Source organism: Scyliorhinus torazame, chromosome 14 (assembly GCF_047496885.1).
Source record: "Scyliorhinus torazame isolate Kashiwa2021f chromosome 14, sScyTor2.1, whole genome shotgun sequence".
NCBI classification, from domain to species: domain Eukaryota; kingdom Metazoa; phylum Chordata; class Chondrichthyes; order Carcharhiniformes; family Scyliorhinidae; genus Scyliorhinus; species Scyliorhinus torazame.
In genome coordinates this window covers 9,082,893-9,104,031 of record NC_092720.1, presented here as the reverse complement: position 1 = coordinate 9,104,031, position 21,139 = coordinate 9,082,893, and the positions used below count along the sequence as shown (strand labels likewise).

General features: G+C 56.3%; 1 protein-coding gene across 1 annotated transcript in view; it reads left to right on the top strand.

Moving 5' to 3' along the window:
• The window catches only part of slc2a2 (solute carrier family 2 member 2), a 93,316-nt gene extending 82,380 nt beyond the window's left edge, over positions 1-10,936 (top strand). Inside the window, exons 9-11 of the mRNA XM_072473660.1 lie at positions 3,549-3,650; positions 4,283-4,486; positions 8,054-10,936. Of these exons, the coding sequence (XP_072329761.1) occupies positions 3,549-3,650; positions 4,283-4,486; positions 8,054-8,254 (507 nt within the window). The 3' untranslated portion in view covers positions 8,255-10,936. The remainder of the gene's footprint in view (positions 1-3,548; positions 3,651-4,282; positions 4,487-8,053) is intronic.
• Positions 10,937-21,139: the final 10,203 nt, after the last annotated feature.

The window sequence follows — 21,139 nt, the reverse complement described above, 5'->3', positions numbered from 1 at the left end:
GAACTTCCACCCAAAATGGCTGCGGCTGTGGAGAGAAAATTGGAGATTTTAAGACCGAGATCGATGGATTTTTGTTGGCTACCCAGAGATATGGAGCAAAGGCAGATAAGTGGAGTTGAGGAATAGATTAGGCAGGATAATTGAACAGCAGAGTTTGAGGGTGTGGTGAACCACTGTAATAGGAGATGTAAGGTAGGACCTGCACTACAGGTTCGCCGGTAGCTCCTGCCGGCTGGCTCCGCCCACGGTTAGCCATTCTCGGCTATGTAGTCCAAAACGGACTTCTCGGGCCCGACCCCGACCGCACACGCCCCCTCATGGAATTTCCTCTGCCCCAAGGTCCTCAAACGCTGCCTGGGGTCCTTTGCCTACTACGCTCAATGTGTCCCAAACTATGCGGACAAGGCCCGCCCACTCATTCAATCCACCCAATTTCCCCTCCCGGCCGAGGCACAACACGCTTTCGCCCGCATCAGCGCAGACATCGCCAAGGCCGGGATGCGCGCAGTGGACGAGTCACTGCCTTTACAAGTAGAAAGCGACGCTTCAGACGTCGCCCTTGCCGCCACTCTAAACCAGGCAGGCAGACCCGTGGCATTCTTTTCCCGCACCCTTCATGCCTCAGAAATTCGACACTCATCCGTCGAAAAGGAAGCCCAAGCTATCGTTGAAGCTGTGCGGCATTGGAGGCATTACCTGGCCGGTAAGAGATTCACTCTCCTTACGGACCAACGGTCGGTAGCCTTCATGTTCAATAACACACAGCGGGGCAAGATCAAATTTGATAAAATCTTGCGGTGGAGAATCAAGCTCACCACCTATAATTACGAGATCTTGTATCGCCCCAGTAAACTCAACGAGCCCCAGACGCCCTCTCCCGAGGTAAATGTGCCAGCGCACAAGTGGACCAACTCCGGGCCCTACATGACAGCCTTTGTCACCCAGGGGTCACTCGATTGTACCATCTGGTCAAAGCTCGCAATCTGCCCTACTCCATCGAGGAAGTAAGGCCAGGGACTGCCAGGTCTGTGCGGAGTGCAAGCCGCACTTCTACCGGCCGGACCGTGTGCACCTGGTGAAGGCTTCCCGCCCCTTTGAACGCCTCAGCGTGGATTTCAAAGGGCCCCTCCCCTCCACCGACCGTAACACGTACATTCTCAGTGTGGTCGATGAGTACTCCAGATTCCCCTTCGCCGTCTCATGCCCCGATATGACGTCTGCCACCATCATCAAGGCCCTCAGCACCACCTTCGCTCTGTTCAGTCTCCCCGCCTACATCCACAGTGACAGGGGATCCTCATTCATGAAATGAAATGAAAATCGCTTATTGTCACAAGTAGGCTTCAATGAAGTTACTGTGAAAAGCCCCTAGTCGCCACATTCCGGCGCCTGTTCGGGGAGGCTGTTACGGGAATTAAACCGTGCTGCTGGCCTGCCTTGGTCTGCATTCAAAGCCAGCGATTTAGCCCTGTGCTAAACAGCCCCTGAGCGATGAGCTGCGTCAGTTCCTGCTCAGCGGGGGTATAGCCTCCAGCAGGACGACCAGCTACAACCCCCGGGGAAACGGGCAAGTAGATCGGGAGAATGGGACGGTTTGGAGGGCCGTCCAGCTGGCCCTACGGTCCAGGAACCTCCCAGCCTCTCACTGGCAGGAGGTCCTCCCTGACGCTCTGCACTCCATCCGGTCACTATTGTGCACCGCCACTAATACCACACCCCATGAACGTGTTTTTGCCTTCCCCAGGAAGTTCACATCCGGGGTGTCGCTCCGGACTTGGCTCGCTGCTCCAGGACCGGTCCTTCTCCGTGGGCACGTCCGACTCCACAAGGTGGACCCCTTGGTGGACAGCGTTCACCTGCTCCACGCCAACCCTCAATATGCCTACGTTGAGTTCCCCGACAGCCGCAAAGATACTGTCTCACTCAGGGACCTGGCACCGTCAGGTTCCACCCCAACACACACACCCATAAATGCGCCCCCCTCCCCCCCCCACCTCCCACCGCGCCGCCAATATTGACCCCACCAGACCACCCCCGCTCCCCTTTTCCGCACAAGAGGACGAAGAGGACTTCGGCACGCTCCCGGAGTTCCCCGATGACTGGCCAGCATCAGCACCGCCACCACCGCCATCGGTGCCACCTCCACCACCGCCAGCACCGACTTCGCCGCCACCGTTACGCCGCTCCCAACGAAGCACCAAAGCACCGACTGGCTGAACCTTTGACGGACTCCGGACTGTCAACATGGACTTTTCTTCCCCTACCACTGTACTTAATTGCACTAATTGTATATAGTTTCACGTCACCCCCGCCGGACTCATTTTTAACAGGGGGTGAATGTGGTGAACCACTGTAATAGGAGATGTAAGGGAGGACCTGCACTACAGGTTCGCAGGTAGCTCCTGCCGGCTGGCTCCACCCACGGAGAACAGTATAAATAGGCATGTCGTCCAGTGCCCTGCCATTTCGCCAGCTGCCGCAGGAGGCCACGCATCTGACTGTATTAAAGCCACAGTTGTACCCAACTTTAGTCTTTGTGCAATTGATCGTGCATCAGAGGGGCCGAATGGGCTCCGGCTGTTTCCATGTTCCTTACAGTTATCAAAATTCTCCTGAAACGGCGCGATGTCCGCCGACTGGCGCCCAAAACGGCGCCAATCAGACGGGCATCGTGCCGCCCCAAAGGTGCGGAATGCTCCGCATCTTTGGGGGCCGTGCCCCAACATTGAGGGGCAAGGCCGATGCCGGAGGAATTTCCGCCCCGCCAGCTGGTGGAAACGGCCTTTGTTGCCCCGCCAGCTGGCGCGGAAATGACATCCCCGGGCGGCGCATGCGCGGGAGCGTCAGCGGCCGCTGACAGTTTCCCACGCATGCGCAGTGGAGGGAGTCTCTTCCACCTCCGCCATGGTGGAGACCGTGGCAGAGGCGGAAGGGAAAGAGTGCCCCCACGGCACAGGCCCACCCACAGATCGGTGGGCCCCAATCGCGGGCCAGGCCACCGCGGGGGCACCCCCCGGGGTCAGATCGCCCCGCGCCCCCCCCAGGACCCCGGAGCCCACCCACGCTGCTTTGTCCCGCCGTTCAAAAGGTGGTTCAATCCACGCCGGCGGGACAGGCAATTTATCGGCGGGACTTCGGCCCATCCGGGCCGGAGAATCGAGCGGGGGGGCCCGCCAACCGGTGCGGCCCGATTCCCGCCCCCGCCGAATATCCGGTACCGGAGACTTCGGCAACCAGCGGGGGCGGGATTCACACCAGCCCCCGGCGATTCTCCAACCCGGCGGGAGGTCGGAGAATGACGCCCCAGATGTTGGTCTATCTGGAGACACCCCTCAGCTTGAACCAATAGATTGAGTGGGAGGAGGTGACTGAAAAAGAGAAAAAGAAGGAAAAGGAAAACTGCAAGCTATATGGACAAGGTAGACAATGGGAATCCACATTCACCAGCCAAGACGTAGCTGGAGGTGTGGCGTGTGGGAAGCAGCTACATTTCTGGGGGCTTGTAGACTGGATGTATTCTCCTTCCTCTAACATGTGTGTCTCTTTAGGTCTTCCTGGTAGAACATGCTGGCCGTCGGTCCCTGTACATCACGGGTCTGGCAGGGATGTGCTGCTGTGCAGTTGTGATGACGGTCGGGCTGGTTTTCCAGGTGAGTGGGATTGGAGCACAGAAGAGATCTGGTGACATGAGACAGAAACTTCCCAACCCCGGGCAGCCAAAAACATTGGCCAGGATTTTACGTATAAAATTTTAGTACGTGCCCGGCTTGAAGCTTCTAAAATCGCGTAAGGAGATAATAATCATCTTTATTAGTGTCACAAGTAGGCTTACATTAACACTGCAATGACGTTACTGTGAAAAGCCCCTAGTCGCCACATTCCGGCACCTGTTCGGGTACACAGAGGGAGAATTCAGAATGTCCAATTTACCTAACAAGCTCGTCTTTCGAGACTTGTGGGAGGAAACCGGAGCGCCCGGAGGAAACCCACGCAGACACGGGGAGAACGCGCAGACTCCGCACAGACAGTGGCCCAAGCCGGGAATCGAACCTGGGTCCCGGGCGCCGTGAAGCCCCAGTGCTAACCACTGTGCTACCGTGCAGCCTCATGTCGGGCATGCATCTTGATATCATCGGTCCTCAGCCTTCTACTTTTTCAGAAAAAAGAGCTCAATCTGTTCGGACGGCCCAGTTAGCTTCAACCTCTCAGTTCTGATTTGATTCATTTTGAAGAACCATTTATTACCTCCTGAATAATCGGCGTCTTTCCTCCCTTTCCTCAGCATTCATTCACCTGGATGAGCTACCTGAGCATGTCGGCCATATTTTTCTTCGTAGCCTTCTTTGAGATCGGACCGGGCCCAATCCCCTGGTTCATCGTAGCTGAATTATTCAGTCAGGGAGCACGACCGGCTGCTATAACCATTGCAGGTTTCTGCAACTGGACCTGCAACTTCATCGTGGGAATGTGCTTCCCTTACATCGCGGTAAGAAGATTTATAATCCGCTATTTTATCAAATGTCATCCTCTAAACAATAATCCAGACTGGCACCTTAAGGTCCCTTTGTCCACCAGGGTGGGTTCTCCAATCATCACTTACGCACAGCCGGCTTTTTAGACACACTGAAGGGCACAATAAAATCTGGCACTTCCAAACTAAAACACAACTTTCATTTATCTAACACTTTAAACATAGCAGAAATGTCGCAAAGTGCTTCATAGGACTGTTTCTAGAACTAGAATCATAGAATCACTACAGTGCAGAAGGAGGCCATTCGGCCCATCGAGTCTGCACCGACCCTCTGAAAGAGCATTCGACCCAGATCCAATGTTCTGCCCGCCATCCCTTATCCCCATAATCTAACCTGCGCATCGCTGGATGCCAAGGGGCAATTCAGAATGTCCAATCCACCTAACCTGCACACCTTTTGGACTGTGGGAGGAAACCGGAGCACCCGGAGGAAACCCACGCAGACACGGGGAGAACGTGCAGACTCCGCACAGACAGTCACTCAAGGCCGGAATTGAACCCGGAACCCTGGCGCTGTGAGGCAGCAGTGCTAACCACTGTGCCACCGTGCCGTCCGGGTCCCTGGCGCTGTGAGGCAGCAGTGCTGACCACTGTGTCACCGTGCCACCCGGGTCTCTGGCGCTGTGAGGCAGCGGTGCTGACCAATGTGCCACCATAATTTGAAATGAGCAACTTAAGGAGATATTAGATCAGATGCACAAACCTTAGTCAGAGAGGTAGCTTTAAGGAGCATCGTAAAGGACATGGAGAAGCAGAGACGCTTACAGAGGGAACTTCAGAGTTTAGGGTCCAGGTGGCTGAAGACGTTAGAATCAGGGATGGGCAAGAGGCCAGGACTGGAGAAGCAAAGCTATCTGAGCGGGATATGGGACTCGGGGAGGTTACAGAGGCCGGGAGGAGAGAGACGGGATTGGAAAAGACAGATGAGAATTTGCAAATCAAGGAGCCAGAGGAGATTGGTGAGGATAAGGGTGATGGGGTCAGGGTGAAAATCAAGAACCACAGTGGCCAGAATTGCCAAGACTGAGATTAGTGAGGACACAATTTGAATCTATCTCCTGGGCTAGAGTGTGACACAATCAGATTGCGTTTTACTCTCCACTCACTTCGGTGGAAAGGAAACACACCCTTTCGTACATCGAATTCTACCCGCTTGAAAAATTAAGTGGAAATTATGCCCTAAGAGTCTGTGAGGCCTTCAGCAGACATCACTCATCCCAAATGTGGGAATTCCAGCGTATCACTTTGGTCCATATTGGACAGGGACAATATGGGTCTATCCTAGCTCGATCGAGCAGGATATTCTGACGCGTGAGAAAATGGGTGTGATCGGCTGCGATGGAACCATCCCAATCCCCGGCTCTAGACTCTCCATCACCACAAATCAATTGAAACCCAATTAAAAACTCGAACATAGAAGCACCGGAATGATCCACTGATCAAAAACTAGCAATGTCAAAAGACTTACGACTGGAGGATTATTTCATCTGGAGCAGAGGGTTGGCAGGGGAAGTAAGCGGACCTTTGAGAGTGGTGAAGGATTGTCACAGGTTGTAAAGGGTTTAAAAAAAACATCTTCGTGTGAAAGCCTCAGCGGCGAGGGGGTCATCAACTTTAAATTCTCTATCGCAGCGTGAGGTGGGGTGAAGACATTTTGTTACACAGAGGGTTTCTGGAGCATGGAAAACTTTAGAGTCATGGAATGGTTCAGCATTGAAGAAGGCCTTGCGCCCCGTCAAACCTGAACCAGCTCTCCGCTCACCCCATTTCCCTGTCCTTTCCCTGTGGCCCTGAAAATATTCCTCTTCAGGTGCCACAGCGGGCGGTTGAAGCAGAAACTATTGCATCTTTTAAAGAAAAATTGGATTGATATTTGAAACAGAGGAATTTAAGACCATAAGATCATAAGAGATAGGAGCAGAATTAGGCCACTCGGCCCATCGAGTCTGCTCCGCCATTCAATCATGGCTGATATTTTTCTCATCCCCATTCTCCTGACTCCTCCCCATAACCCCTGATCCTCTTATTAATCAGGAACCTATCTAACTCTGTCTTAAAGACACCCAGTGATTTGGCCTCCACAGCCTTCTGCGGCAAAGAGTTCCACAGATTCACCACCCTCTGGCTGAAGAAATTCCTCCTCATCTCAGTTTTAAAGGATCGTCCCTTTAGTCTGAGATTGTGTCCTCTGCTTCTAGTTATTCCTACAAGTGGAAACATCCTCTCCATGTCTACTTTATCCAGGCCATGCAGTATCTTGTAAGCTTCAGTAAGATCCCCCCTCATCCTTTTAAACTCCAGCGAGTACAGACCCAGAATCTGTCATAATATACATCTATGTATCCAATGGAATGCAGACAGGCAGTGATTGACACACAGGATGACCAGTAAGCACACAGAACAGAGCAGCCAATCACCAGACAGGACACGACCACTATAAAGCCAGAGGGCACCAGTTTTCCCGCTATCACGGGACCCAGCCTCTGAGACAGTCAGAGTTAGTGAGCTGGCCAGTGCAAACACCATGTGGTAGTTAGTAAGTCTGGTTAGGCTAGTGTCAGGTCTCCAGTCAAGTCAGCACAGTGTCAACCCACAGTTGAACATGTAGAATAGTTTGGATGTTGAATAAAATCGTGTTGCATTTTATCAAGTGTTGGAGGTCTGCCTCTCGCTACTCTGCATCAATTGCAGTTCACCTCGACCCAGCCTACCCAACACATCAGAGTCCTCAACCATTCCTCATACGACAAGCTCTTCATTCCAGGGATCATTCTTGTGAACCCCCTCTGGACCCTTTCCAAGGCCAGCACATCCTTCCTTAGATACGGGACCTAAAACTGTTCATAATACTCCAAATGTGGTCTGACCAGAGCCTTATATAGCCTCAAGTACATCCCTGGTCTTGTTTTCTAGCCCTCTCGGCATGAATGCTTCCTAACTGCTGACTGAACCTGCACATTAACCTAAAGGGAATCATGAACAAGGACTCCCAAGTCCCTTTGTGCTTCTGATTTCCTAAGCATTTCCCCATTTCGAAAATAGCCTATGCCTCCATTCCTCCTTCCAAAGCGCATAACCTCATAGTTTTCCACATTCTATACCATCTCCCATTTCTTTGCCCACTCTCCCAGCCTGTCCAAGTCCTTCTGCAGCTCCCCCCCCTCTTCCTCAATACTACCTGTCCCTCTACATATCTTTGCATCATCTGCAAACTTGGCAACAGGGCCTTCAGTTCCTTCTTCCAGATCGTTAATCATTAACATACGGGGCAATGGGGTGAGAAGGGTTTTGGGACAATGGCTTGGGATTGTTGCAGTGCTATGGGGAGAGGGCGGGGCAGAGGGATTAATAGTAGATCGCTCCAGCAAAGAGCTGGGATAGACATAAGCTAAATGGCTGCGCTGGAAACTCCTATGATGTCTGCGACAGAAGTACAAAATTGGAATCGTGTTTGACTTGATACTATTGAAGTGATTGGCCACTCCCTCATTTTAAGACATTCTCTGCACATTCATTCTACAGGAATTGTGTGGCCCTTACGTCTTTATCATTTTTGCCTTGCTGCTCTTTGGATTCACCTTGTTCACGTACTTCAAGGTGCCCGAGACAAAAGGCAAGACGTTCGAACAGATCGTGCAAGGATTCCGATGCAAGAAGTCCTCATCACAACCCCTGAAAGCCTCTGCTACTGAACTTGAATATTTGGGTACCACAGAGGCGTAACTGGGTGGATGAGGGGGAAAGAGGTGATGCTGAGCCCTGCTGCTTTGCATATTGGGGTGAAAGTATTCAAACTAAGACTGGAACTGGACTCGTGTGTAATGACCTACCTATAAGGGGACATGCATTGTTGGAAAACCGCTTTCCCGCGTTCCTCACTTATGGGGGGGGCGGAACTAGTACCATCTGCAATGCATGCTGGTATTGTTTGAAGAATAGCCAAGTGAAAGCATTCTGTAAAAGAGATTTCCCAAAGTGGGCTAGATCCCAGTATGGACTGGATCCTGGCGTGGGCTGGATCCCAGTATGGACTGGATCCTGGTGTGGGCTGGATCCCAGTATGGACTGGATCCTGGTGTGAGCTTGATCCCAGTGAGGGCTCGATCCCAGTATGGACTGGATCCTGGTGTGGGCTGGATCCTGGTGTGGGCTGGATCCCAGTGTGGGCTGGATCCCAGTGTGGGCTAGATCCCAGTGTGGGCTGGATCCCAGTGTGGGCTGGATCCCAGTGTGGGCTAGATCCCAGTGTGGGCTGGATCCCAGTGTAATCAGGATCCCAATGTGGTCTGGATTACCTTTTTTGTCCCATCCTACATTCGCGGAGATGGAAGACTGAGCATATTTTGCCAATCTTCCTTGATTGCTCTGGGGTCTCCAGGGATCTAAGAATAATCTTCTGCTCATTGCTGTGAATTGTTTTGGAGGAACATCATCAACCTCTTCTTTTTTTTCTGTATTCTTTGAACACTTTCACTTAAAGGCAGTGTAGAAGGTGGGAGAAAACAATCCGTCCTGAGCGAGTCGCCAATAATCCAGTCAGTTACCGATTCATTACTGCCAAACATTCAGGAAGTGAGGAGGTAATATCAATGGTGCTTATGAGCTACAGCCAAGAAATTACTCTGTGCGGAATTAGTGAATGAATATTTAACTTGTTTGAATCAAGTTAATTATCCCATTGAACGAAAAGGAGAAATTAACCCCTTTAAGTTGAATGGATCACTGCTGGAATAAAAGAATCATTTCAGATGCGCTGTCGATGGTTTTGGGATGGACATCATCTTTTGGGGAAGGGGAGTGTAAAAATGGGCATTAGTATCTGTTACACAATATACCTGATTTATTTTTTCATTCATTTACATGCAATGGCTAATGGTGGCGTCGTGTATAAGAGGCACAGATTTCACTCCCATCCGAATCGTGTTTGCCCCTCCCCGTCACCCAAATTGAATTTCATGCCCTTCTGTGCACTATTACCCCATAATTTCAAAGTCAACATTATCTACCCAACAGTATTGTTCTAAAATCCATGATTCACATTAGCAGCAATTTTGTTTTTTTAATGGTGTCATTAACCCATGGATCTGGCACAAACATGCACCATTCGCTCATGCGCAGGATTTAAAGGTGGAATTCTCGAAGTTTGCTTTCGGTGATTCTCTGCTCCTCCACAGGACGTACTGAACTCAGCAGATGGGCACCTTTAGAAATCACTGAATTGATGAAAGCTGCACTTTTTAAGCTGTAATCGTGATGTTACGAACCTACAAAGAAAATTACACTTGTGAATGAGTTTTTAACTGCATTGCCAGTCACAACTACTGCCGGACAACCAGGAAAACTAGTTTCATATTTGTGTAAGATAATTTGTTTCCATTATGATAAAAATTCCATAGTTTTCAATATAATATTTTAACATATTTTAATATCATATTTTTAAAGCGTAAGTATCAGTGCATTAAACTTCCTGGTTTGCTGTCTGTGAGAATATTTCAATGTTATTGGTTGCCCCCCCCCAACCGCCTGAGATTATTCAGCTGCTGCTGTTGTGGTTTGAAAGGGAGGGAATGGAATACAGCACGTTTCTGGTGGAGGGCAATGGTGGGGAATCACTCTTGCGATATTTCTGAATTAAATAAACTTTCTTGCAATGGTTTTTTGCCTGACAGCGGAAACACTGCAAATGGTAAATTGGGGATTTGATTGGATTTTCCCTCCAGTGACTCCCTGGAATTCCAGGTTGCATGGAAGCAATGAAAGAGGCATTGATTGATACTTTGGTTGATGACGGTTGTGTTAATTATCAGTCACTGCTCACATCCAATTCTTTGACTCTGAAAGCCATCTTGGGAGGTTTAGGGTTAATTTGGGCAACGCCCTCATGTCTAGTCCCAAGAGCTACACTGGTAGGGAACGTGGCGTGGAATTGGGTTAGGTAACGAGTGGCAAGGTGGGTGTTTGAAGAGTTAGCTCCCGGTTCCTTGGCCCTTGTGACCAGGTAGCAGCATTGTGGAATTAGGGATTCTCCGTTCCCCAGCTGTGTGTTTCCCGGCGGCGCGCCACGCGCTGGCAGCGGGATTCTGTCTTCCCGTCACTTGTCAATGGAATTTCCCATTGAAGCCGCCCCACGGTGCCGAAAAAGCCATGGGCGGAGGTGCGCTGACCGCGAAAAAATTGAATCACAATGGACGGAGAATTCTGGGATCCAATATTAATGCAAACAAACAATTCATAGAAACCAATCCACAGAGGAACATATTGGTCACTACCTGCCTCTCAATCAATGTCATCCGCTGAGCAGAGATTTGGATCATGCAAGGATGGACTTAAATCCCATCAACTGATCTCTGCACAATTTTTAAAAATGAAATTGTTAACATTATCATTAAATCACGTTTTTTTAAATCTCTGTGTGTTTTGTCAGCTAGAATCTGTAAAGATTGAAACATACATGATATTTCAATACTTGTTACATTTGATCCTGCTCAGTGACAACCTTCTTGGAAGCATTTTAATCAGTCATCAAGATCAGTTCAAGGGCCCAAATTAAAAGCAAAATACAAAAGAGTAAGAAATAAAAATTGAAAATGCTGGTTATGCCCAGCAGGTCTGACAGCATCTGTGGAGAGGAACAAAGTTAGTGCGTCAACTGGTCAGAGGCAGAAATGCGATGGGAAAGGGGGAGAGGCAGATGAAGAAAGGCAGGGATTGATTGGATGGCTGGAGAGATTCAATGACAAAAATATCATGGATTACAAGACAAAGGGAGTAGCAATGATAGTATTCTAATAATAATCTTTATTGTCACAAGTAGGCTTACATTAACACTGCAATGAAGTTACTGTGAAAAGCCCTTAGTCGCCACATTCCGGTGCCTGTTCGGGTACACGGAGTGAGAATTCAGAATGTCCAAATTACTTAACAGCACGTCTTTAGAGACTTGCGGTAGGAAACCGGAGCACCCGGTGAAAACCCACGCAGACCCGGGGAGAACGTGCAGACTCCACGCAGACAGTGACCCAAGCCGGGAATCGAACCTGGGACCCTGGAGCTGTGAAGCAACAGTGCTACCCACTGTACTACCGTACTAAAGAGAAAGCTTTGGTACAGAGCAGGTATTAATAGCAGGATAAAGGTCAGCACCGTCTGAAAGGAAGGTAGCAGAATGCACTCATGGAAGAAAAAGCAGTCAACACTGTCTGAAAGCACTAGAACGAGAACTAGATACAGACTGGCACTTGTGGGAAACAAATTCAAAATTGAGAGTGGGGTTCATGGCCTGAAGTTGTTGAACTTAATGTTTTTAAAAAATATATATTTATTAAAGTTTTTCAACAAAACAAATGTTTTCCCCTTACAAACAATAAACCCCCCCCCCACGTAACAAAATAACAGAAAATTGCCCTGAGCAAGGTATATACATGGTAAGATGATATATTTACATAGCTTTATACACTGGCTCTCTCCCATTCGTGCCAGTTTCCCCCACCCTCCATGTTATCCCCCGCTCCTCCGTCACCTCAAGCAATCTCTCGTTTAAGAGCCGCTGCACATTCGTATTTAATTGCCTGCCCTTTACAAATCCCGCCTGGTCCTCATGTATCACCCCCGGGACACAGTCCTCAATTGTCGTGGCCAGCACTTTTGCCAATAGCTTAGCGTTCACATTAAGGAGCGAAATTGGCCTGTACGATCCACATTGCAGTGGGTCCTTGTCTCGCTTCAGAATCAAGGAAATTGTCGCCTCCGACATTGTCGGGGGCAGAGTCCCCTCCTCTCTTCCCTTGTTAAAGGTCCTCACTAGTAGCGGGGCCAACAGGTCCGCATACTTTCTGTAGAACTCCACCGGGAACCCGTCCGGCCCCGGGACCTTCCCCGCCTGCATGCTCCCCAAACCCTTACTCAGCTCCTCCAACCCGATTGGTGCCCCCAAACCAGCCGCCTCTTGGTCCTCCACCCTCGGGAACCGCAGTTGGTCCAGGAATCTTCCCATCCCCTCTTCTCCCCCTGGGGGCTGGGATCTGTACAGCTCTTCGTAGAAGGCCTTAAATACCTTATTTATTTCCGTTGCACTCTGGACCATAGCTCCCCCACCATCTTTGACTCCCCCCATTTCCCTCTCTGCCACCCTCTTACGGAGCTGGTGTGCCAGCATCCGACTGGCCTTTTCCCCGTACTCGTAGGTCGCCCCCTACGCCTCCCTCCACTGTGCCTCCGCCTTCCCCGTGGTCAACAGGTCAAACTCCGTCTGGAGCCGTCGCCTTTCCCCAAGTAATCTTTCCTCCGGGGCCTCTGCGTATCTCCTGTCCACTCGCAAAATCTCCCCCACTAACCTCTCCCTTTCCACACCCTCTGTCTTCTCCCTATGAGCCCTGGTGGAGATTAGCTCTCCCCTGATCACCGCCTTCAACGCCTCCCATACCACCCCCACTCGCACCTCCCCATTGTCGTTGGCCTCCAGGTACCTTTCAATACACCCCCTTACCTTCCCACACACCACCTCATCTGCCAGCAGTCCCACATCCAACCGCCACAGCGGGCGTTGGTCCCTCTCCTCTCCCAGCCCCACTTCCACCCAGTGTGGGGCATGGTCCCAAACGGCTATGGCCGAATACTCCGTCCCCTCCACCCTCGGGATGAGCGCCCTGCCCAGCACAAAGAAGTCTATCCGGGAGTATGCCTTGTGCACGTGGGAGAAGAAAGAAAGTTCCCCGGCCTGCGGTCTTGCAAACCTCCAGGGGTCCACTCCCCCCATCTGGTCCATAAACCCCCTGAGCACCCTGGCCGCCGCCGGCCTCTTTCCCGTCCTTGATCTGGAGCGATCTAGTGCTGGATCCAGCACTGTATTAAAGTCCCCTCCCATTATCAGTCCTCCTACCTCCAGGTCCGGGATGCGCCCCAACATACGCTTCATGAATCCAGCATCATCCCAGTTCGGGGCGTATACATTTACCAACACCACCCACGTCCCCTGCAACCTACCGCTCACCATCACGTATCTCCCTCCATTGTCCGCTACGATAGTCTTGGCCCCAAATGACACATGTTTTCCCACCAGAATTGCCACCCCTCTGTTTTTCGCGTCCAGTCCCGAGTGAAATACCTGTCCTACCCATCCCCTTCTTAACCTAACCTGGTCCGCCACCTTCAGGTGTGTCTCTTGGAGCATAGCCACGTCTGCCTTCAGTCCCTTCAAGTGCGCAAACACTCGAGCCCTCTTCACCGGTCCGTTCAGGCCCCTCACGTTCCACGTTATCAGCCGGACTGGAGAGGCTCTCACCCCCCCACCCCCCGCCGACTAGCCATCTCCTTTTCTGGGCCAGTCCCGTGTCCGCGTCTCCCTCACCCTCCGGTCCCCCAGCCGGGGGACCTCCGTCCCGGCCACCTCTTCTGTGTCCCATTCCCTTTCGGCCAGTGCAGCAGCAACCCTGTTGTTGAACTTAATGTTGACTACAGAAGGCTGTAAAGTGTCTGGAGGAGCTGTACCTCATCTTCCGATAAGAAAGATAAGGGCAGGATTCTCCGTCCCACCACTCCAGATTTCTGGTGCGGGGCTCCCCTCCGAACCGAGATTCTCAGTTTCGCCTGCCGGCCAATGGGGTTTCCCATTGTGGGAAGCCCCACGCCATCGGGAATTCCCCGTGCTGCCTCGTGAATGACAGTTTCATGCTTTCTCAAAGGAGGGATTAGCTTTCTTTTTATAGCTCTTCACAATCCAGGTTTTGTTTCTAATTGCACTTTTTCAGAGAGGTTTTTTTCTTTGTTTTTGAAGCGCTTCCTAGAAAGAGCATGCTTTATAATTTACCTGCCATATTCTTTCTGCTGGGGTTTCCTCTGTTCTGAAGTGATTCCTAGAAAGAACACGTGCTCTGTGTGACAGTCCTTCCTGTTGATTCCCTGATTTCCCCTTTCTTTTTGCCATTATAATTTTCGATCCATGGGTGCTTAATGGACATGTATCATTAAGTCAAGCTGCAGAGGGCAGGAGTAATTCAAGAAGTTGTAACATAGCATATGGAGCTGCTAGCTTTGGATAGCAGGACCCAGACTTTCGACCCCCAAGAGATGGGGTGGGACTAGTTTTGATTGGTTGGCTGGTGGCCAATGAATTGGCCAAATGGCCATATTCTGCCCGGTAACAGGTGGGGATTGGATCCAGCCTGAGTGGGATGATTTCCAGAAACCTAAGGGAAGTAGCGTCTGAAGCCTGGACACTCAGGGGAAGGATCTGCTCTTCTCTCTCTCTCCAGAAAGGCTGTCAGTTGCTATATACCTGAAACTGCAGAGACCTGAAGGAGTCTACAGTGAATCCATTCCAGGCTACAAACAGAGGCCTGGATCTGAAAGCTCACTGTGAAGGAAGGTCTGCTTAAACACAACCATCTGAAACAAAGACTCATTTTCCTTTTATTTATTATTTTAACCCCTCTCCTCACCTCTGTGTTTGTCTGTCTTGCGTGTGTGTGTGTAAGGAGGGGGAAAGTTAAAGTGGGGGATTAGGAATTAGATAATCATAAAACCATAGAATCCCTACAGGTGGGCAGCATGACAACACAATGCTTAGCACTGTTGCTTCACAGCTCCAGGGTCCCAGGTTCGATTCCCGGCTTGGGTCACTGTCTGTGCGGAGTCTGCACGTTCTCCCCGTGTCTGCGTGGGTTTCCTCCGGGGGCTCCGGTTTCCTCCCACAAGTCCCGAAAGACGTGCTGTTAGGTGGATTGGACATTCTGAATTCTCCCTCTGTGTACTCGAACAGGCGCCGGAGTGTGGCGACTAGGGGGTTTTCACAGTAACTTCATTGCAGTGTTAACGTAAGCCTACTTGTGACCATAATAAAGATTTAAATCAAATTAAATCCCAGTGCAGAAGGAGGCCAATCGGCCATTGAGCCTGCAGCAATCTTCCAAATGATCAATTTACCCTTAACCCACTTCCCCCACTATTCCCATAACCCCAATACCCAAGCTTCACTTCCATGGACACTTTGGGCGGGATTATCCGACCCCCCCCCCGCCCCCCCCCCCCCGCCGGGTCGGAGAATCCCCAGGGGGGAGGCGCGAATACCGTCCCGCCGCTCCGACGCCGGCTGCCGGATTCTCCGGCGTTGGTTTTGGGGCGGGGGCGGGGATCACGCAGCGCCAGCCTAGCCCCGGGAAGTGCAGAGAATTTCACGACTTCCGGTTGGCCCGACGCCGGAGTGGATCGCTCCGTTCCTGGTGCCGGCGTCGCGCCAATTCGACGATTGCGGTGAATCCTGTCCGAAGGGACAATTTAGCATGGTCAAACCACCTAAGCTGCACATCTTTAGACTGGGAGAGGAAACCCACGCAGACGCGGGGAGACCCTGCAGACTCCGCACAGTCAGTGACCCAAGCCGGAATCGAACCCGGGTTCCTGGCTATAACTCTATAATAATGAACCAGTTGTATTTGCTGCATATTTACAAACCTGCTGAGTGTAATTATTGGACAACTAAGGGCCAAAGACTTTAGGTATTTTTCTAAGAATTATAGGTTCATTTGTTTGTGTTGCGACTCTGAGTCAAGTGGGAATTAGCCACGCCCTGGCCCAGGGTGTGGTAATTTCTGTCTGAGAGCTTTCCCAATGTCTGATACCTGGAGGAACCTTGCAAACAGGTGGCACCACTCAGACATTGAAATGCAAGGGTTCCTCCATAAGGCCCTTCCCACAGCCACTGTCACATTCTCCGCACGGAGGTGATGCCCACGCCAGAGGGCTCAGAGGCATTTGTAGCCCTTGGGGGGGGGGGGGGGGGATCAGTGACATGGCTGCAAAATTGTCTGGCACTAGCCCCTGCCATTCTGACGGTGCCAACAGTGTCAGGTTGGCAGTGTCAAGGGACGGGGCCTAAAGATGGAGCGCCTGAATGGGGGGCCCTGAAGGGAGTGCACCCATAGCAGGCTGTCACTCAGTTGGGTGGGGGTCCTTTCCTGCGATGGGGGTGGGGGGGCCTCGCCAGTGATTGAGGGGGTTGGTCCTTGCCAGCAATTGAGCTGGATGCTGTAGGGTTATTCTGAGATAAGTCCCATGGCGTCCAGCTCAATTGCTGGCATGGACCCCCCCCCTCAATCACTGGCGAGGCCCCCCCACCCCCATCGCAGGAAAGGACCCTCTGCCGGTGAGTTCCCCGCCCCCTCTGCCGGCGTGTTCCCCGCCCCCTCTGCCGGCGTGTTCCCCGCCCCCTCTGCCGCGTGTTCCCCTCCCCCTCTGCCAGCGTGTTCCCCGCCCCCTCTGCCGGCGTGTTCCCCTCCCCCTCTGCCGGCGTGTTCCCCTCCCCCTATGCCGGCGTGTTCCCCGCCCCCTCTGCCGGCGTGTTCCCCGCCCCCTCTGCCGGCGTGTTCCCCTCCCCCTCTTCCGGCGAGTTCCCCACCCCCTCTGCCGGCGTGTTCCCCTCCCCCTCTGCCGGCGTGTTCCCCTCCCCCTCTGCCGGTGAGTTCCCCACCCCCTCTGCCGGTGAGTTCCCCGCCCCCTCTGCCGGCGTGTTCCCCACCCCCTCTGCCGGCGTGTTCCCCGCCCCCTCTGCCGGCGTGTTCCCCACCCCCTCTGCCGGTGAGTTCCCCGCCCCCTCTGCCGGCGTGTTCCCCACCCCCTCTGCCGGTGAGTTCCCCGCTCCCTCTGCCGGCGTGTTCCCCGCCCCCTCTGCCGGTGAGTTCCCCGCCCCCTCTGCCGGCGAGTTCCCCGCCCCCTCTGCCGGCGTGTTCCCCGCCCCCTCTGCCGGTGAGTTCCCCGCCCCCTCTGCCGGTGTGTTCCCCGCCCCCTCTGCCGGTGAGTTCCCCGCCCCCTCTGCCGGCGTGTTCCCCACCCCCTCTGCCGGCGTGTTCCCCGCCCCCTCTGCCGGTGTGTTCCCCACCCCCTCTGCCGGCGTGTTCCCCGCCCCCTCTGCCGGCGAGTTCCCCTCCCCCTCTGCCGGCGAGTTCCCTGCCCCCTCTGCCGGCGAGTTCCCCGCCCCCTCTGCCGGCGAGTTCCCCTCCCCCTCTGCCGGCGAGTTCCCCGCCCCCTCTGCCGGCGAGTTCCCCTCCCCCTCTGCCGGTGAGTTCCCCTCCCCCTCTGCCGCCGTGTTCCCCTCCCTCGCTGCCGGCGTGTTCCCCGCCCCCCTCTGCCGGTGAGATCCCCGCCCCCTCTGCCGCCGTGTTCCCCTCCCCCTCTGCCGGCGTGTTCCCCGCCCCCCTCTGCCGGTGAGATCCCCGCCCCCTCTGACGGCGAGTTCCCCTCCCCCTCTGCCGGCGTGTTCCCCACCCCCTCTGCCGGTGAGATCCCCGCACCCTCTGCCGGTGAGATCCCCGCCCCCTCTGCCGGCGAGTTCCCCACCCCCTCTGCCGGTGAGATCCCTGCCCCCTCTGCCGGTGAGATCCCCGCCCCCTCTGCCGGCGAGTTCCCCGCCCCCTCTGCCGGTGAGATCCCCGCCCCCTCTGCCGGTGAGATCCCCGCCCCCTCTGCCGGCGAGTTCCCCGCCCCCTGTGCCGGCGAGTTCCCCACCCCCTCTGCCGGCGAGTTCCCCGCCCCCTCTGCCGGTGAGATCCCCGACCCTCTGCCAGCGAGTTCCCCTCCCCCTCTGCCGGTGAGATCCCCTCCCCCTCTGCCGACGTGTTCCCCTCCCCCTCTGCCGGCGTGTTCCCCTCCCCCTCTGCCGGTAAGATCCCCTCCCCCTCTGCCGGCATGTTCCCCTCCCCCTCTGCCGGTGAGATCCCCTCCCCCTCTGCCGGTGAGATCCCCTCCCCCTCTGCCGGCGTGTTCCCCGCCCCCTCTGCCGGCGTGTTTCCCTCCCCCTCTGCCGGTGTGTTCCCCGCCCCCTCTGCCGGCGTGTTTCCCTCCCCCTCTGCCGGTGTGTTCCCCGCCCCCTCTGCCAGCGTGTTCCCCGCCCCCTCTGCCGGTGTGTTCCCCGCCCCCTCTGCCAGCGTGTTCCCCGCCCCCTCTGCCGGCGAGTTCCCCTCCCCCTCTGCCGGCGTGTTCCCCTCCCCCTCTGCCGGCGTGTTCCCCTCCCCCTCTGCCGGCGTGTTCCCCGCCCCCTCTGCCGGTGAGTTCCCCTCCCCCTCTGCCGGTTAGTTCCCTTCCCCCTCTGCCGGTGAGTTCCCCTCCCCCTCTGCCGGCGTGTTCCCCGCCCCCTCTGCCGGTGAGTTCCCCGCCCACTCTGCCGGCGAGTTCCCCTCCCCCTCTGCCGGCGAGTTCCCCGCCCCCTCTGCCGGCGAGTTCCCCTCCCCCTCTGCCGGCGAGTTCCCCTCCCCCTCTGCCGGCGTGTTCCCCGCCCCCTCTGCCGGCGTGTTCCCCGCCCCCTCTGCCGGCGTGTTCCCCTCCCCCTCTGCCGGCGAGTTCCCCTCCCCTCTGCCGGCGAGTTCCCCTCCCTCTGCCGGCGTGTTCCCCGCCCCCTCTGCCGAGTGTTCCCCTCCCCCTCTGCCGGTGAGTTCCCCTCCCCTCTGCCGGCGAGTTCCCCTCCCCCTCTGCCGGCGTGTTCCCCTCCCCCTCTGCTGGCGTGTTCCCCTCCCCCTCTGTCGGTGAGTTCCCCTCCCCCTCTGCTGGCGTGTTCCCCTCCCCCTCTGCCGGCGAGTTCCCCTCCCCCTCTGCCGGCGAGTTCCCCTCCCCTCTGCCGGCGTGTTCCCCGCCCCCTCTGCCGGCGTGTTCCCCGCCCCCTCTGCCGGCGTGTTCCCTTCCCCTCTTCCGGCGAGTTCCCCAGCCCCTCTGCCGACGTGTTCCCCTTCCCCTCTGCCGGCGAGTTCCCCACCCCCTCTGCTGGCGAGTTCCCCTCCCCCTCTGCCGGCGAGTTCCCCTCCCCCTCTGCCGGCGTGTTCCCCACCCCCTCTGCCGGCGTGTTCCCCTCCCCCTCTGCCGGCGAGTTCCCCTCCCCCTCTGCTGGCGAGTTCCCCTCCCCCTCTGCCGGCGAGTTCCCCTCCCCCTCTGCCGGCGAGTTCCCCACCCCCTCTGCCGGCGAGTTCCCCACCCCCTCTGCCGGCGTGTTCCCCTCCCCCTCTGCCGGTGAGTTCCCCGCCCCCTCTGCCGGCGTGTTCCCCGCCCCCTCTGCCGGCGAGTTCCCCACCCCCTCTGCCGGTGAGTTCCCCGCCCCCTCTGCCGGCGTGTTCCCCGCCCCCTGTGCCGGCGAGTTCCCCACCCCCTCTGCCGGCGTGTTCCCCGCCCCCTCTGCCGGCGAGTTCCCCTCCCCCTCTGCCGGCGAGTTCCCCACCCCCTCTGCCGGCGAGTTCCCCACCCCCTCTGCCGGCGAGTTCCCCGCCCCCTCTGCCGGCGAGTTCCCCACCCCCTCTGCCGGCGAGTTCCCCGCCCCCTCTGCCGGCGAGTTCCCCACCCTCTCTGCCGGCGAGTTCACCGCCCCCTCTGCCGGCGAGTTCACCGCCCCCTCTGCCGGCGTGTTCCCCGCCCCCTCTGCCGGCGTGTTCCCCTCCCCCTCTGCCGGAGTGTTCCCCGCCCCCTCTGCCGGCGTGTTCCCCGCCCCCTCTGCCGGCGTGTTCCCCGCCCCCTCTGCCGGCGAGTTCCCCGCCCCCTCTGCCGGCGTGTTCCCCGCCCCCTCTGCCGGCGTGTTCCCCTCCCCCTCTGCCGGAGTGTTCCCCACCCCCTCTGCCAGCGTGTTCCCCGCCCCCTCTGCCGGCGTGTTCCCCGCCCCCTCTGCCGGCGTGTTCCCCGCCCCCTCTGCCGGCGAGTTCCCCTCCCCCTCTGCCGGCGTGTTCCCCGCCCCCTCTGCCGGCGTGTTCCCCGCCCCCTCTGCCGGCGTGTTCCCCTCCCCCTCTGCCGGCGAGTTCCCCTCCCCCTCTGCCGGCGTGTTCCCCTCCCCCTCTGCCGGCGTGTTCCCCACCCCCTCTGCCGGCGAGTTCCCCTCCCCCTCTGCCGGCGTGTTCCCCGCCCCCTCTGCCGGCGTGTTCCCCTCCCCCTCTGCCGGCGAGTTACCCGCCCCCTCTGCCGGCGTGTTCCCCGCCCCCTCTGCCGGCGTGTTCCCCTCCCCCTCTGCCGGCGAGTTCCCCTCCCCCTCTGCCGGCGTGTTCCCCGCCCCCTCTGCCGGCGTGTTCCCCGCCCCCTCTTCCGGCGAGTTCCCCTCCCCCTCTGCCGGCGTGTTCCCCTCCCCCTCTGCCGGCGTGTTCCCCTCCCCCTCTGCCGGCGTGTTCCCCGCCCCCTCTGCCGGCGTGTTCCCCGCCCCCTCTGCCGGCGTGTTCCCCGCCCCCTCTGCCGGCGAGTTCCCCTCCCCCTCTGCCGGCGTGTTCCCCCCCCCCCCTGCCGGCGTGTTCCCCTCCCCCTCTGCCGGCGTGTTCCCCGCCCCCTCTGCCGGCGTGTTCCCCTCCCCCTCTGCCGGCGAGTTCCCCTCCCCCTCTGCCGGCGAGTTCCCCTCCCCCTCTGCCGGCGTGTTCCCCGCCCCCTCTGCCGGTGAGTTCCCCGCCCCCTCTGCCGGCGTGTTCCCCTCCCCCTCTGCCGGCGAGTTCCCCGCCCCCTCTGCCGGCGTGTTCCCCGCCCCCTCTGCCGGCGTGTTCCCCTCCCCCTCTTCCGGCGAGTTCCCCAGCCCCTCTGCCGACGTGTTCCCCTCCCCCTCTGCCGGCGAGTTCCCCTCCCCCTCTGCTGGCGAGTTCCCCTCCCCCTCTGCCGGCGAGTTCCCCT